Source organism: Platichthys flesus, chromosome 13 (assembly GCF_949316205.1).
Source record: "Platichthys flesus chromosome 13, fPlaFle2.1, whole genome shotgun sequence".
Classification (NCBI taxonomy): Eukaryota; Metazoa; Chordata; class Actinopteri; order Pleuronectiformes; family Pleuronectidae; genus Platichthys; species Platichthys flesus.
Genome location: NC_084957.1, coordinates 14,924,473 through 14,939,698, shown reverse-complemented (window position 1 = coordinate 14,939,698; position 15,226 = coordinate 14,924,473). Strand labels below are relative to the sequence as shown.

General features: G+C 41.1%; 1 protein-coding gene across 1 annotated transcript in view; it reads right to left on the bottom strand.

The window, feature by feature from the left end:
* myo16 (myosin XVI) overlaps window positions 1–15,226 on the bottom strand; it is a 74,314-nt gene that overhangs the window by 29,615 nt on the left and 29,473 nt on the right. The window contains exons 13-23 of the mRNA XM_062403398.1: window positions 14,787–14,892; window positions 13,420–13,537; window positions 11,849–11,996; window positions 11,034–11,151; window positions 8,961–9,078; window positions 8,236–8,307; window positions 6,526–6,667; window positions 5,804–5,876; window positions 2,044–2,196; window positions 1,359–1,559; window positions 541–616 (exon numbers count right to left, since the gene is read on the bottom strand). Of these exons, the coding sequence (XP_062259382.1) occupies window positions 541–616; window positions 1,359–1,559; window positions 2,044–2,196; window positions 5,804–5,876; window positions 6,526–6,667; window positions 8,236–8,307; window positions 8,961–9,078; window positions 11,034–11,151; window positions 11,849–11,996; window positions 13,420–13,537; window positions 14,787–14,892 (1,325 nt within the window). The remainder of the gene's footprint in view (window positions 1–540; window positions 617–1,358; window positions 1,560–2,043; window positions 2,197–5,803; window positions 5,877–6,525; window positions 6,668–8,235; window positions 8,308–8,960; window positions 9,079–11,033; window positions 11,152–11,848; window positions 11,997–13,419; window positions 13,538–14,786; window positions 14,893–15,226) is intronic.

The following is a 15,226-nucleotide window of genomic DNA, read 5'->3' as shown; positions in this document are numbered from 1 at the left end:
AGGATGAGGGGTAGGCGTACTAAGCAACTAAAACAAACAAAAGTTGGACACATTTAAGGACTTAATTACACACAGCTCGAAGAGCAACTATCTTTTCATTTAAAGCAATCATCTGAACCATCTGAATATTGACTTAAACTCAAAGTAGGAAGGAGGGGATGAAGGAGTGGATGGATAAGAAGAAACCACATTGTGTGTTCCAGCATGCACGGATGAAAGGCAGAGAGGCATCTCCTCAGTCAGACGGAGGGATAACGGCCAAGTGTGAGTGAAGGGCGAGCTTTGAGAAGATTAGCCTCATCATGGAAATTATTGCAATTTGGCTGCTGGACGCAAGGCTCGCCTGGCAGTAACACAACGGCTGCCTGTGTCGCGCTAACCACAACACCCCACATCTGGCACCTTCTATAGACAATATATACACAGACACACAAAGAGTGGTTCTGTGTGTTGTTAGTTTGCACAAGAGTGCATCTTTGTGCTGGAGTGTGCTCTGACGCCACAATGTGCTTACATGTGTGTTATTAATGGGGTACTTACACTTCATCGTAAACAACAGATTCTGAGGAAGGAGGTCTTTGTTTCTTGTGATTGATCCCGTGAGATCATATGAAATCTGGCGGAAAAACATATTAATGGACATTCACATTAAATACTCAATCAGTGCATTTACTCTTATATGGAGCATAAAATGTACCCATCAATTCACTAATTTACACTAATCCATATTGTTATGAAATCACCAGCTTGATTTCCTTCTACTGCGAGATGTGGTAGTAAAAAATGTTTTGTGGAAAACGTCTACAACATCTTCTAGTAGGAGGTTTATTTGGAAGCAAAAACAGTTAATTGTGATATAGTTTGCATTAAAGCCACTTGTCCACTGGTCAATAACCTACTAATACCAGCTAACATCTGGCTTTTGTCTGCTATGAAGATGAATGCAATCGTCATTCACTACTGGGTCAAATGACTCTGCAGTAGTTTTGAGTTTTTTAATCGGCTCCGGCTCCGATCAGCACTTATGGAAATCTGACACCTGGGGCGGCGATAATTACGTCTTCTTCGTCTACTTTTATTTGGCAGTCTAGACGCTGCACTCTTTCTCCACAACATCATGAAGTACATTGATCTGGGCATGTATACAGATGCATAAATATCCATGAACCTTTGTGTATGTAATGAACATCTTGGGAGGAATGTGGAAAGACACTGGCAAAACAGTGAGGTGAGAGAATTTTGTGTCGTGGTGGCTTTAACAGAAATAGACAAACCTGCATATACCCGCTAATTTTAGTGTAAAAGACATAGTGTACTGTTTATTACTACATACATGCATGAGTGGAACACAGACAGACCTGTCCAGCATAGTGGCTGACAATGAAGGCTGGGCCCTGATCTTGAGGTGGGGGGTTTCCATTGCCATCCTTGGTGGTGAGAGAAAGGCCGTGAACGGGACTGGAGTCCAGCTGGGTGGAAAGCCTCTTATACAGGGTCTGCTCTACTGGCCGCAGGCTCTGGCTCTCCTCATCCAGCACACACAGAAGTCCCTGAGGCCTCTGGAAGAGGAACAAACAAATGCTCAAATGAAAAATATGTCATTCTCAGAATCTTTTCATTGATACTTTTAGTGTCCCTCTGACATCAAACTGCATATTATTATCATATTAGTTTAAATGTTACAATTATGTTAGAAGCATCTTAACCAAAAAAGGCCAGTTATAATCCAAATTGATTTATATTTTTATTTCTTACAAAACATCTTACTTTTTTCTTAACATCTGACTTCCGAATACAATTTCATTCAGGGAAAAAGGAAAAAGAGAAATTTGCTGAAAACATTCCCAGAATTAGAGAAAAAAAAGATTAAAAAAAGGCAGAGACTAAACCCATTTTTAGTAAGTGATGGAATTTTCCTGTGAATTGAAGTTGCCCATGTGATTTGTAAACTTTTGTCAAAGCTCTGGGTGGAATCAAAATGTCAAATTACATCGTGAGAGACCAAACAGGCCTGGACTGGTCGAAACCAGGAACATACAGTACCTGAAGAAAGAAGTCCAGAACGGCTGACTGGTTGCTGTGGGAGCATGGGGTCTCCATGGCGATGCCCTCCTGCAGACACTCAGCCTGCTCCTGCTGGAATAGCACCTCAGAGACGTACTGCCTCAGCCGCTCATTGGTCATGTTCACACACAGCTGGAATGCACACAACACACACTTAAGTCGCACGCACATCGACCTGTAAACACACTCTTCAATGTACACTGTGAAGTTCCTCAGGGACATGCGGCTGAATGTTTGTTTTTAAAGCAAACAAACGCATGAATACCTTCTCTAACAGAACCTGCTGTGGCACCAACAGGGAAGTCAATGGGGCATAAATGGACTGCCTGACAACACACCTGACCCAGAAATCATGAGAACTGTTTACAGGGACATCTCCTGCATGGGGCCCACAGCAATAGGCGCCCCTCTGTACGGCATTTCTGCTAACCCACAATAATATGGAGCGTCTTCCTGCTGAGACATATGAACTCTTCCTCACCCGGCAGTCAACCAACCACAGCACAGGCAGGATTCAATCAAATGGGGTTTGTCTGATGTGTGTGCTTGTCAACCCAGGATCTCGTGCATGTCTCTTTTGTACACTTTTCACATCTAACATGAAAACAATAATAACATCCTTGCTATTGAATGCCCTGCCAACCAGTCAAGTTGAGTTTGAGGGAGTTTCTTACATCGTTTGTGTATAAATGATTATGTCCAAAATATATGTTGCGTTGTGACTAAATCTTATCAGTTCATCCTTGAGTCTACGTGAACATTTTAACCAAGTTTGATGTCATGAGTGTTGTGTGCGGTCACAGATACCTTGACCTTTGACCACCAGATTCTGATCAGGTCATCCTTGAGTTTAAGTGAATGTTTGCACCAGATACAATGGAATTGTTCTAAGGACAAACCTGATAAATCATGCCCAAAGACGTGAGGTGACATTGACCTTAACTCGTAATCCTTTCAAACAAAATCAAAAATTTGTAACAAATATTAAGTAGTTCCCCCAAGGTGTTCCTAAGATATTGGGTTTACAAGGACCCGGACATACAGACAGACAAAATGAAAGCATAATGCCTCCAGCTGCAGCTGTCACTGGTGCAGATGTTAGACCAAGCAAGACTTACAAAAAATATGAAATAAGAAACAATCAAAATACTGATGCTGTATTCAATTGCATTTGATAGCTTTAAGGTAAGATTTACATGACTTTTTTTGTTTTGCCAGTAATTGCTTCAGAACAGTACTACGACCTACATTTTGTCTCGTAGGCGGCTTGATTGAGAAGTGCTGATTTAGAGTTGTGTTGTTCTGTACTGCAGATGGCTATAGTCATGTTTTTCTTTCCTCAACGTTCGCCTATTCGTCGTCTTCAGGTTAGTCTAGTCCACTAAATGCTCAGTCCCAGCAGGTGGTTGATTGAGTTAGCTCATTAGCAAAGTGCTGAGCAGATACAACAGAGCCCTGACAAACACAGCTCTAATTAACAAGCACTAATGACCCTGATCATGCTGCGCATGTGGAGCGTGCCTGTCTATGTGTCTGCATGTGTGCGGATACATGTGTGTACAAACATGTCAGGACTTGTTGGTCACTTATGTCATATCTACTGTTAGAGGTCGTCATGTTTGTTTATCCAGAACTTACTCCTCCTGTTCCCCTCTCTTCTCCGTGGGTGGTGGCTAATGTGTGTGCTATGAGCAGGCGGATATATTAATAGGCAGCTCAGCAGCAACAACTGAGAAAATGTATGAGGGAGAAGAAGTGGGCAGCGCAGCCACTTGGCAGACCTAGCTCCTCTGTTTTTGCTCATTTTGTTCAAACTCTCCTTTTCTCTCGACTCTTCTCATACTTGCTCTCGCTCTATTAGTGACCTGAAGAGAGGTTATGTTATCCATCACATCCATTTGGGTCAGAGAACCGCCAGTGGTAGAGTAAGACAGATGACATTTTAGCTCCCCATACACACACACATCCTAGTCACACACACTGGGAAAAGCTAAGACAAACACACAGCAGCTTTAACAAAGGCTGGGAAACGGAAAAGCGAGGGAATGGAAGCTTTGTTTAGCAGGAACAAGAACTAAACTAACATCAAACTAACGTCAAACTAACATCACACAAATGACAGATACCTCTTAGCCATGAAGGAAGTCAACTATGATCTGACCAAACCTTGTAACACAAACCAATGTGCATATAGACACAGTGACACAGACGTTAGACCCATGTGACGTAGGTGTTGTCCTCATTTCTCGGCTTATCACACATAGATGAAGATGGTGTAAAAGAGCCACATTATCTACAGAATATGCTATAGTATGGATAGAATATGATAAAGCAGCATCACACATTTGGTGGTGATTGCTATGGCATAATCCAAGTGCCGGGGTCAAATGGGACCATTTTAAAGACATGAAATTACCATATCAAACAATTTGATGTGTATATGGACTCATCAAGTTTTGATTTTTATTTATAGTGATTATTAACAAATCTTCTTTCTATATTCTACAATGTCCTGTTTTTTCACCTAATTTATTAATTTATTTATGATTGTTATGACTGTACAGGAGGTTGTTGTTGTTGGATTGGGTGCCCAAGTGCTTTACCGCCCGCTTTTACAACTCTATCGCAGGGGAAACACTGAAGCTATCTATCAAACTGAAAGGTGTCGTTTTGATGTGGCATTCGCTCCAGCTTGCCAAAGATCATGTATCCACATATATACAATTACTTTAGCTATAATAGGTTTGGGATGAAGGTATTGTGCAAAAGATGTCTGAATCATTTGACAAATCAGAAGCACGCAAGCACGTACACAGCGGCCGTACATTGGAATAGTCTATTAACAGGGGGTGCTTGATGAGCACATGACTGATTTACAGTGATAACAGGTGAGCAGCATAGAGCTGCACACGCTGTACTCAGTACACAATGCAATATAATTACACTGATCTACTGACAACAAGCAGTGGTGACATGCTGCTCCATTTATACACGGTGTGTGCAGAGGCACACTTACTTAACTGCACAACGGGTACACAAACATACTAGAGGTGGAGAAGAGGACAAGTGATTAAATTCCCATTCCAAAAATCGATTTCTGTACATTAGACAAGATCATTGGCTCTCCTCACTTAATACAGTAGCTCTGCATTGTGCAGTCACAAGAAGCTGCCACAGGATGCAGTGGAGAAAGAAAAATACACAAACTTGTGTGATCTTTGCTGAATATACGATCTAATAATCTCCCCTAGAAGGTTTGTTACTTTGTTACCTGGTGTTTTACTTTCATGTAACATACTGAGAACTATTACACAATGGATTTTCTCGTGTTTTTAGACACACACACACAGCTGTGTATTACCCCATGTTGTCACACACAGGCATTCATTGTATCAACTATCAGTTCAACCGAGGACATCTGAAAATCACGCCACAGTCAGCCACAGACCTCACCTCATTCATTACAATTATATACTTAAATGTTTGGGCTAAACCAGATTGCGGCCCCAAATATTTTAACAATTTGATTAGGATCTGTTTGAAAATTACAATAGCACATACTATTCATGGAGATATTTATAGGTCTGGAAGGCCTCCCATGCCAATCATATCATTCACGGAATGTCATAAATGCATTTAGTTTTATTAGGACAAATCAGTCAGCTTGGGGAAAACAGGAACACGTGGTGTCTTTGGGGGAAGAGGTGACCAATATCAATTAAAGTAAGCAATATCCCACCTGCTCAAATCCATTCCTCTGAAATTCTTCAAACCCAAATATGTCCAAGATCCCAATTTCCAGAGCAGGATCGCTGGAAGAGATAAATGTACACAAAGGATATTTAGATGACGCCACTGTTATAACATCACAACTTCGCTGCTTGCTTGTTTTATCGCATCAAGAATGATCATGCCTGTGTACATTGTGTGTTTGTGCATCTGAAGGAGATGTGCCATAACAAATGTGTTTATCGCTTTCTATGGTTGGTGTGTAAACAAGGACAAACACATTCCAGAAGAAGCGGTTTGGGTTTTCTGACAGTGAGATAAGACCTCCCGACATCAACAAAACCAAGGATCCTATGGCCTCCACCTGGGTGTGTGTGTGTGTTTGAGACCTCCACATAAACCTTGGGTGTGTCCTCCACCTCTGCACTGTTATTCCATTTCAGTGTACAAACTTATTTGTGTGTGTCATGCAATGTAAACTATTACAAACCTCCACTCTAAATATATGTGTCAAGTTACAATATCAGTTTTGAAACCACAAAAGCTCTGACTGAGTTAGTGCTTGTGTGTGATGACAGATAAACTTTATTAGTGGTGTTTGTGATAACAGATATCAACGGTCTGGGTTTCCAAATATTATTTTATGGTGGTTACAGTGTAAACACCCCTCTGCAGACATGGGCATAAAAAAACAAGCTGGTAAGTGTGCACAAACACACTCAAGAGTTATACCCAATGTGGTCATTCTGTCCCTGAAGGTCGTGGTTGATACTGTTGACCAGATGGCTGAAGAGGCGTCCATAGATGGCCTTGGCAAGTTGGTCTCTGTACTGTTCTGACATCTCTACAGTGTGGCGTCGAGTGATCACATCACCTGACACAAAGAGAAAAACACCAAAGTGTTAGAATTTGTTAAGTTTCTTTTAAAGGTTTTGGATCATTTCCATCGCAGCCAAAGGTTGTTTTCTGCTGCAAGACACATATTCTTGCTAGAGATTGGATGAGACTGATTTTAGCTTATCACATTTATTTTGTTATCTGCATCTATGCTGGTGATAGAAATATATTTCTGACATTTATTAATATCTCACAAGTCCACCAGAGAGCTCTGTTGTTTGTGATAACAAAAATAATATATATATATATATATATACACACACAAGCAAACAAACATAGCAAATGCCAGATGCCGTACTAGAAGATCCAAACAAATGCTTCATGGAGCATTCTTTACACCCCTCTACATCCTCTCAGAAAGGTGGTGTCTACAACCAGAAGCCCAACTGATTAAATTCACTTTGTATACTGGAGAGCCAACAAAAACCAGTGCAAATCGATCAAAAACACAAGGGATCAGCCATGTCTTATTCTTGAGACGCTTTGATCTATGACCATGTGTTTTTAAAACAAATGTCATGACTGTGCTCAATGCTGCAGAGGACATAAACACTGAAAACACATCTATCACCTGCCCGCAACTAGGCTGTTGAACTCTAAACACTGTGGCTTAACCTTATTTTTGTGTATAGGTTAGAGGAAATGCTGCCCCAGTAGTGGGAAAGTGTGTATAGAAGTGTTCCCTCGTCACCAAAGTTACGTTTTGGCAGAAAGGCCGCTTATAAAACAGGTGACTGTCTGGTGTCCAGCTCATGTTGTTAAGCTGCCAAATACCGTAGTACTCCAAGGGAGAGAGAGCAGGAGGAGCTATGATGAGGTAAACAAGAAGAGATAATGTGATGCACACCTCCTCCTCCTCACCACCTACACACTGGAGATGTGGCCCCAGCTGTGTTCGGGGCACTATCCCCTTTCCACAAGCTGCAGGTCAGAAGGGATCCACGAGTGCAGCGTACTCTCAGCGATCATGCACGGTGGCAAGCAGTAAGATAGCATTGCTAGCCCCGTTAGCATTGCTGCGTTGTGCTGTTTTTGGCCCACAGACTTTATAAACACAAGATGTAGCTGTGGTGTTTGTGGCTTAACAGCACCGTGTTGAAAGGTGTCTTTATTTTTTTTGTTGTGTTCTGACAGGTGTAAATAAGGGTGTCCACCCAGCTGTCATGTTTAAGTCACCGCTAACCTGAGCAGGGGGCATCTAGCTTTTTTTAACCTTATAGAAGTGGGGAGGGCCAACAGTTTGTGCTTGAACTGGATTCCAACACAAAAAAACAGAAGCAGGGATCATAACACACACAGAGGGGGTATGACTAGATGCTCTCTTCAATATGCTAATACTCTACTATATCTTTATGGCTGCGATATTATTTGTTGTCAACCGGGTGTGAATAACTTTTAAGAGTCATCCTGAGGCTCGATGAAAAGTAAGTTGCTGCACTTTCTTAAAGTCTCTATCAATATCTTGCTAATGTTCTTTCTCATTATGCCTTTGCAGTCAAAAACACAGGAAGGGCCAAGTGATGGTGGAAGCTGGTGAGGCCTTACCTTTAAAGTACTGGACATCAGATGTGAGGGCGGTGCTTAAGTCGTTGGCGGACACCTGCAACAATCCAGCAACTGTGGCGAGACAGACAAAGAGAGATAATGGCAGAGTAAATGACACTGACACGATGACAGGATGAAACCGAGCATCAGGGACGTGGTGCTGATGCCATCCCGGAACACAATCAGGTCCGTGCAGCTCTGACAGTGAAATCAGCTGAGTGCTACGACGGCTCATGCCTGTTTAATCCATCGGCCGAGCTGGAAGCAGTTAGTCATCAATGGATTTCTGAGCAGAGCCCATAAACAAGCAGCGGGAGGTGACAGCAACCCAGAAACCCCTCTGCTGATATCACTAGCCTCAACACCGCATCACCCTGACAACGCCTGGCTCTTTCCCGTTCGGGCGCTGATGTCATTTGTTTACCATCTCAAGAAAGGTCAGGGGTCAGAGGCTCCTCATGTGGTGGCTGTAGAATTAAAGAGCCAGACAGAGAGAAATCACTGTCCCAATAGTGAGAAAGTGCATGAAGTGTTCTGTCCTCACCAAGGTTACGTTTTGGCAGAAAGGCAGCTTATAAAACAGGTGACTGTCTGGTGTTTAGCCCATGCTGGTAAGCTGCCAAGCAGAGAAACAGCGAGAGGAGGAGCTATGAAGATGCACCCCTCCTCCCCACCACCTCCACTTAGACTGGAAATGTGGCCCCAGTTGTGACCAGGGCACTGACCTCTCTCCAACAGCTGCAGGTCAGAAGGGAAGGCTGTATCGGCTTCTGTCAATGCGGTGAAACGTATGTCCCCAATATGGAGCACAGCGGATAGCAGCGTAAACACTGAGTCAACCTCCTGATAGAGAGAAAGAGAAACACAGAGAGACAGAGAGAGAGAGGAGGACGTTAGAGTAAAATAATAGCTTACTTTGGAAACTGGCAAAATCTTGGTGCAATTCATTTCTTTCTTTTTTACCATGTAATATTTAATACCAATTTATACAATGGAATATTAAGTCCACTTAAAGATTCAAAAAATTATGTTAAATCACAAAATTATTCTCGAAATCTCAGAATAAATTGTCCTCACATGGCCCCTAATGCGCCTTCGGTACTTTGCACCACATGACACAGCCTTATTCACATTCGTATTAATGCAATCAGATCTGAGAGCAAAACACGAAATTCCTCTCGAAAAAAACATTGGTAACTAAACTTCTTGTATACCGTGACCTTTTGAGTTTATTTTGAACCAATCCCACATGGAAAATACTCATTTTAGACTAACTGTGTGATTATCCTTAACTCAAAATAGTCCCCAGGAAATGCAGTAGTTCTATTGCCTTAATGCTGCTCAACTCTTATCGAGCATTTCTTTAAAAAAAAAGATAAAATCCTATGTTTTTTAAGCCTGTTTCCATTTTCAGTAGGAATAAATGGGCCTTGGACTGAGAGTGATAGACGACCATAGTGATCGACTGACATAAGCATTGTTTGTTTGGAATTTTGATGGGATTTCTTGACAATAAGAGAAATAAAGAATAACTGGCATTATTGTTCCATGTAATACAAAATTCTAAATGTAATGTGAATCTAACTCTAGCACATCAACCCTCTTCCCTCCATTCACACTTCCCACTCTCCTTTCCTCTCTGCCCTTGAGTAGAGGACGCTTAATGGAATACCCCATTACCCACTGCTCTGAGAGGGGGATGTTTGAGTTTGAGGGTGTGTGTATGTGCATGTGAGTGCATGTGAGCTTATGTGAGTGTACGTGAATATGTCTGCGTGTGCACTCTCTCAAGGCAGGATATTGGAGCTGATATCTGGGAGATAAACACAAGCATTAGTCTCTGTCTGACACTCTATCCAGAGATAGACCCCCCCCCCTCCTGTTAGGGAGGAGAAGAAAGGGAACGAGGCAGAGAAAAGGAACGATAGGGAGCACTAATGACGATTGACCTTTGGGTCTGGACTGGGAGTCGTCCCCTGATGAGAGCTTAGACATAGACCAATGGGTGCCATTGTCATTGGGTCCACCACTTGCACTTCCACTCCCCCACTCCTTCTTCTGCTCCTTGGTCTCTCCCTCTCCCTCTCGCTCTTATAGAGTGGACGCTAGTGCCCTCTGATAATAACACCATCTACCACTCTACTCCTCTGTCCCTTGCTTGCCTGCGTGTATTGACTGCTGCTGGATTAAAAGGTGAGATAGTGGTCACTCACTGCTGACAGATGCTGACTGGAAATCTAAGAATAGAACCTGATAATGAGCTGGGAACAAAGCTGGTCGGGTATAGGACAGACTGTGCTATCACTGCCCACTACATGCACACTTAATGCACAAATCAGTGTCCTGTCCTCTGCATTTGGTCACTACTTTTATAGGGCCTTTAAATAAATAGTTATAACACATGATTAGTTACTTCAGGATCTGAATCCTAAGAAACCCCCCTATCTGTGGCAACCAACTGTTAAAAGATGAAGCCTGTCTCATTTTAAATGCTTCTTGAGTCTGACACAACGTAGTGTCCTTTTTGTAGCCCGCCATATCCATATCGTTTTGCAGGGTTTGATTACTGGGACAGTAACATTTTGGCCATGAAATTTGAAATATTTGACTTTAAAAATTGTCAAAAACGAACTAATTAAAAAGTTGTCTGGGCAGCAAAGTATCGGGTGAAATATCATCAGTGACACAATAATTGGATATCTCAGAATATCTTATTTTAACACTTAAATTATCCCAGCTGTCCATAGTGTTAATAATAAAGATGCTCAACACAAGGTGTATGCAGTGCAAATTGATACCTGCTTGTTGAAGCCCAGGGCTCGCAGGGCTTGTATCACTGCTGCGAAGCGTTCCCTGCTCTGGGTAGAGGCTTTAGCTACTGGAGGGCTCTCCCCTGGAAATCCTCCACTAAGATACCTGAAGTAAAGACAGAAAGCTGAGGCAACAGGGACCAAGCCTTCAAACAAATACAGAAGAAGCATGTGAGGCCTTGTGCTAAGGTGAGTGAAAAATGACAAGTGCAAAGGTTTGACAGAAGAGACCTAAAACCAAAAGATTTATGAAATATATTTGTGCAGGATTATATTAAGTCTGAGTCATATTGTGGAGAGGCGAAGAGCATTATTAATCTGCAGGACTAGATTACACAAACAGAGCAAAGATATACGGACACAGAAATGGTTGGTATGATGCCAGAGGGTCTACTGCGCTTCATAAGCTCCATTCAGGATTGATGGATTATTGGATTCTTGGTACAGTAGCAGAATTAAAATAATATATCAGCAGACCAGCACATTTGTATAAATAAGGACAAAAACACACACAAGGCTGTACATTCATAGATGCATGAAGAGAAATTGATTCAAAAGCACATTGACTGTATCTGTACCTTTCACACTATCCTTGATGTTATCAAATATGAGGGTATTAAATTGGACTCTGCAGCTTCTGCTCTTCATGTGAGAAGTGAGGTTTCTGATTCTTTTTAGAGTCCAAACACATGATTAAACTGAGGTTCTCCTGATGAAAAAATGACCAGCTATAACCAATACACTTCTTTCATTAATGATTTTAGGAACTAGTGCCATGCATGTGGCACCTGACAGCAACATACCTATGAGCCAGGACATTGTTGAGGTAAAGTGTGCTCTTCTCCTCAGGGGACAGGCCTTCAGCCATCAGATAGAAGATGTTGAAGTTCTGCTGGTGTGGAGCCGGTTGGACCAGACGAGACTTCTCCAACATGTACGTGTACACACGGGCTTTAACACCAAAGAAGACGCAGACTTCAATAACAGAAGGTGCAAATACAAGTTTTAAGCAGTGTTAATTATAATTGTCAGCCCTGAGCATTACATTTGTGTCCACTGTTCAACATCAAGTACTCTCTGATCAAATTCACTGAGGTAATTTAAGGTCAGCATGGTTGTAAAAATGGAACGCTAGTACAAAACATAAGACTGTGCTTCCACCTGTTGGTGATAACATAGCATTACACCTGATCGAAACTAAAACTACACCTTTACTCTATCTGAGCCTCAGTAACACTACGAATGTTATATGGTATATATTCACAGCCACAGCAGTATTATCATAAAGTTAGGGATCCTCACTTGGCTATCAACATATAATTGTTTTCAAATAATCACAAATAAATGGGATAAAAGATCTTCAGAAACTATAGATTTTCTGTATATAAAAAACATAACAAAACTAACCACGATGAAATCAAATTTGAGAATTAATTCGATGTTGGGACACCATCAACTTTCCGTCCTTCTCCTGTCTCCCATGTGGAATCAAATTCATTCTAAACTGGCTTCAAGGAGAATCTAGACTGCTTTACTTTTTGCACACTTTATTTTGTTGTACATTTAAATCCAGATTGTTAAAATGCCATTTGGATCATCTGCAAGTGAAGACATGTTTTTAGACACTTACAACTCAGAATAAAACTAAAAATAATAATTCAGCCCCTTCATGCAGGACTTTGTAGATTCCCTTTTGGTAACATTTACAGTTTCAGGTCTTTTAAGTATAATTCTTCAACTTTTGAACACCTGGTTTTGTGCAGGTTATCCCACTTCCCCTTGCACATCCTTATATGGTGTCCGACCTGTCATCTTCAGGTCTCTCCTCAGATCTTGATCTATGGTGTGTTAATCTGGGATATGGTTGGACCACTCAAGGACTGTCACACTTGTCCCAAAGCCACTCCTGCATGGTCTTGGCTTTAGCTTCATGTTGTTGTCATGCTGAACCGGAAACTGTTTCCTCAGTCTCAGGTCGTGACACATTTTGGCCTCATTCTATCACTCATTTCTTACCAGTCTTGAAGTTTCTGCTGCTCAGAATTACCCGTTGGCATGATGCTGCAATCGCCATGATTCACCAGAGAAATCACTGGGTGATGAGGAGTTACAATTTTTGTCTCATCGCAAACCCGAGAATCTGTCTCCTCAGACTCTCAAAGTCACTTGAACAGCATTTGCAAAAAAAAATCTAAAAACATATATTTGATTTGTCATAACAGGTTATTTAGTTTTAATTGATTGGCAATTTTATCTATTTTAATCTAGAACACCATCAAATGTGCAGTAAGTAAAGGAGTAAGAACACTTTCTGGTAAGCCACCGAACATGCTTATAACTAGTTCACTGCTGCAGTGAGAGAAATGTAGTTTACCTCTGAGCGGTGTCCTCCTCTTGTCACAGTATTGAATGGTCAACAACTTGATAAAGCGGCTTGAGCTGATGTTCCTCAGGGTTTTTGCATGACCAAAGGCCTCCAGAATACAGTTCACCTGTGTATCATGTCAAAGCCAAAGAAAAACTTAACAGCATTTATGACATTTTTTAGAACAGAATAGATATTTTCTCTGTTTTTATATTAATCAATTTATCTTTAGTATCTCTTACAAAGGTTTCTAGAGATTGAACGACATCTGTTGTACTCCCATTCCACTTTTTACCACTAGATGTCAATATGCATCCATAATCTTGGTTCTGTGTTAATTCTGTCCATGGATGATCAGAGAGTGAGCTGACCCAGATATCGAAGACTTAAGATGACTTCATCAGAACACAACACTTGTGTTTCAAGGCTATAAACTGATTTTTTTTTACCCAGCTGACAGCCTGAGTGCAAAGCAGGTGAATCATGTGTTAAGCACCACCAATGAATGCAAGAAGAGGCAGTGACAAAAGTGCTGCCCTAGATTACAGATTTGTCTTTTCTTTCTTTCCATTTTTCAGATACAGATAGAGGAAGGACGCTAAACTCTAGGCCCTTTTTGTCTCTCCAAACATTTCATGCTTATAATCGATTATAACAAAATGAATGTAGTAGTTTTTTTGTTATTCTTTGCACTCCACAATCAATTCTCTCACTATTGGCTGAAAGGAAGTAGAAAAAAATGACCTCCCATCTCAGAATATCTCTGAACCTTTCGCTGCAGAGAAAATTGTTCTGTCATAAAGAGCCAGCATCACAGAGTTAGATATTTATAATGATGCAATCAAACATCAGAGTTGGTGTGTGTCAAATTATGTCTATGACAAATAATCAGCTATTGAGCAGTAAGGACAAGATCACAAGCTATAGCTCATAATGTGCTGCGCTAATCCATACTTCTATTGTTCCCCTACTACAGCAATGAGGAACAGCAGAGTGCTATCTGGCTCTTTTATAGCAGGGCTAACATGAGGGAAGGAACAATAAGCACAAAACAGGATGTAAGATTCAGCCAGTGCCTCAGTTTGAAGAGCATCAAAAATGCTCAAGAGTTTCCCTCGGAGGATTCATTGTGTACCACATAGCATAGAAACAAATTTAATAAACAATAAAATAACAGTATTTTCTAGAACTTTTCCTCTTTTGCAAAGTCGAAGTAAAGTAACAAGGTCATAAAAAGGATTCAAAACTCGTTGCCCAGGACTCTGCAGTTACATCACATGTTCTTCATCCATATAAGCCTCCAGGAAAACACAGCTTAAGACTGCTTGAAGTGTCAAATAGCAGAGTATCCTACACAAAGACAGGTCTGGACTTACGTGTCTCATTCTGGGATCCAGTGCAAAGCCTTTGGCGCTGGAGCGGGCTGTCAGGTGTCTCACTATGTGTTTGCATGCCTCTGATTTTCCAGCCCCACTTTCACCACTAAAGACACAAAGACATAAAAATGTAATTTATATTCTAGGCATTGTTACATGTCTTAATACTGCACTCTTTATACTGCTGAGATGAGAACACTTAAGTTGTACCATATTGTATAATATAACATACGCATTTTTGGGGGCTATGCTGATATCAGGTATTACAAAAATCCAGAAAGTATTAATAGCAACCCCTACGCCAACGAGTTTTAATTAAGTGACAGAACTTCAATTTAAAACATAAACGTTATTTATTTTGCATAAAATGTGAACCTAAATTCACATTATGTTCTGCATTGTTTATTGTATAATTAAAAAGTTTTATATCAGTAAATATC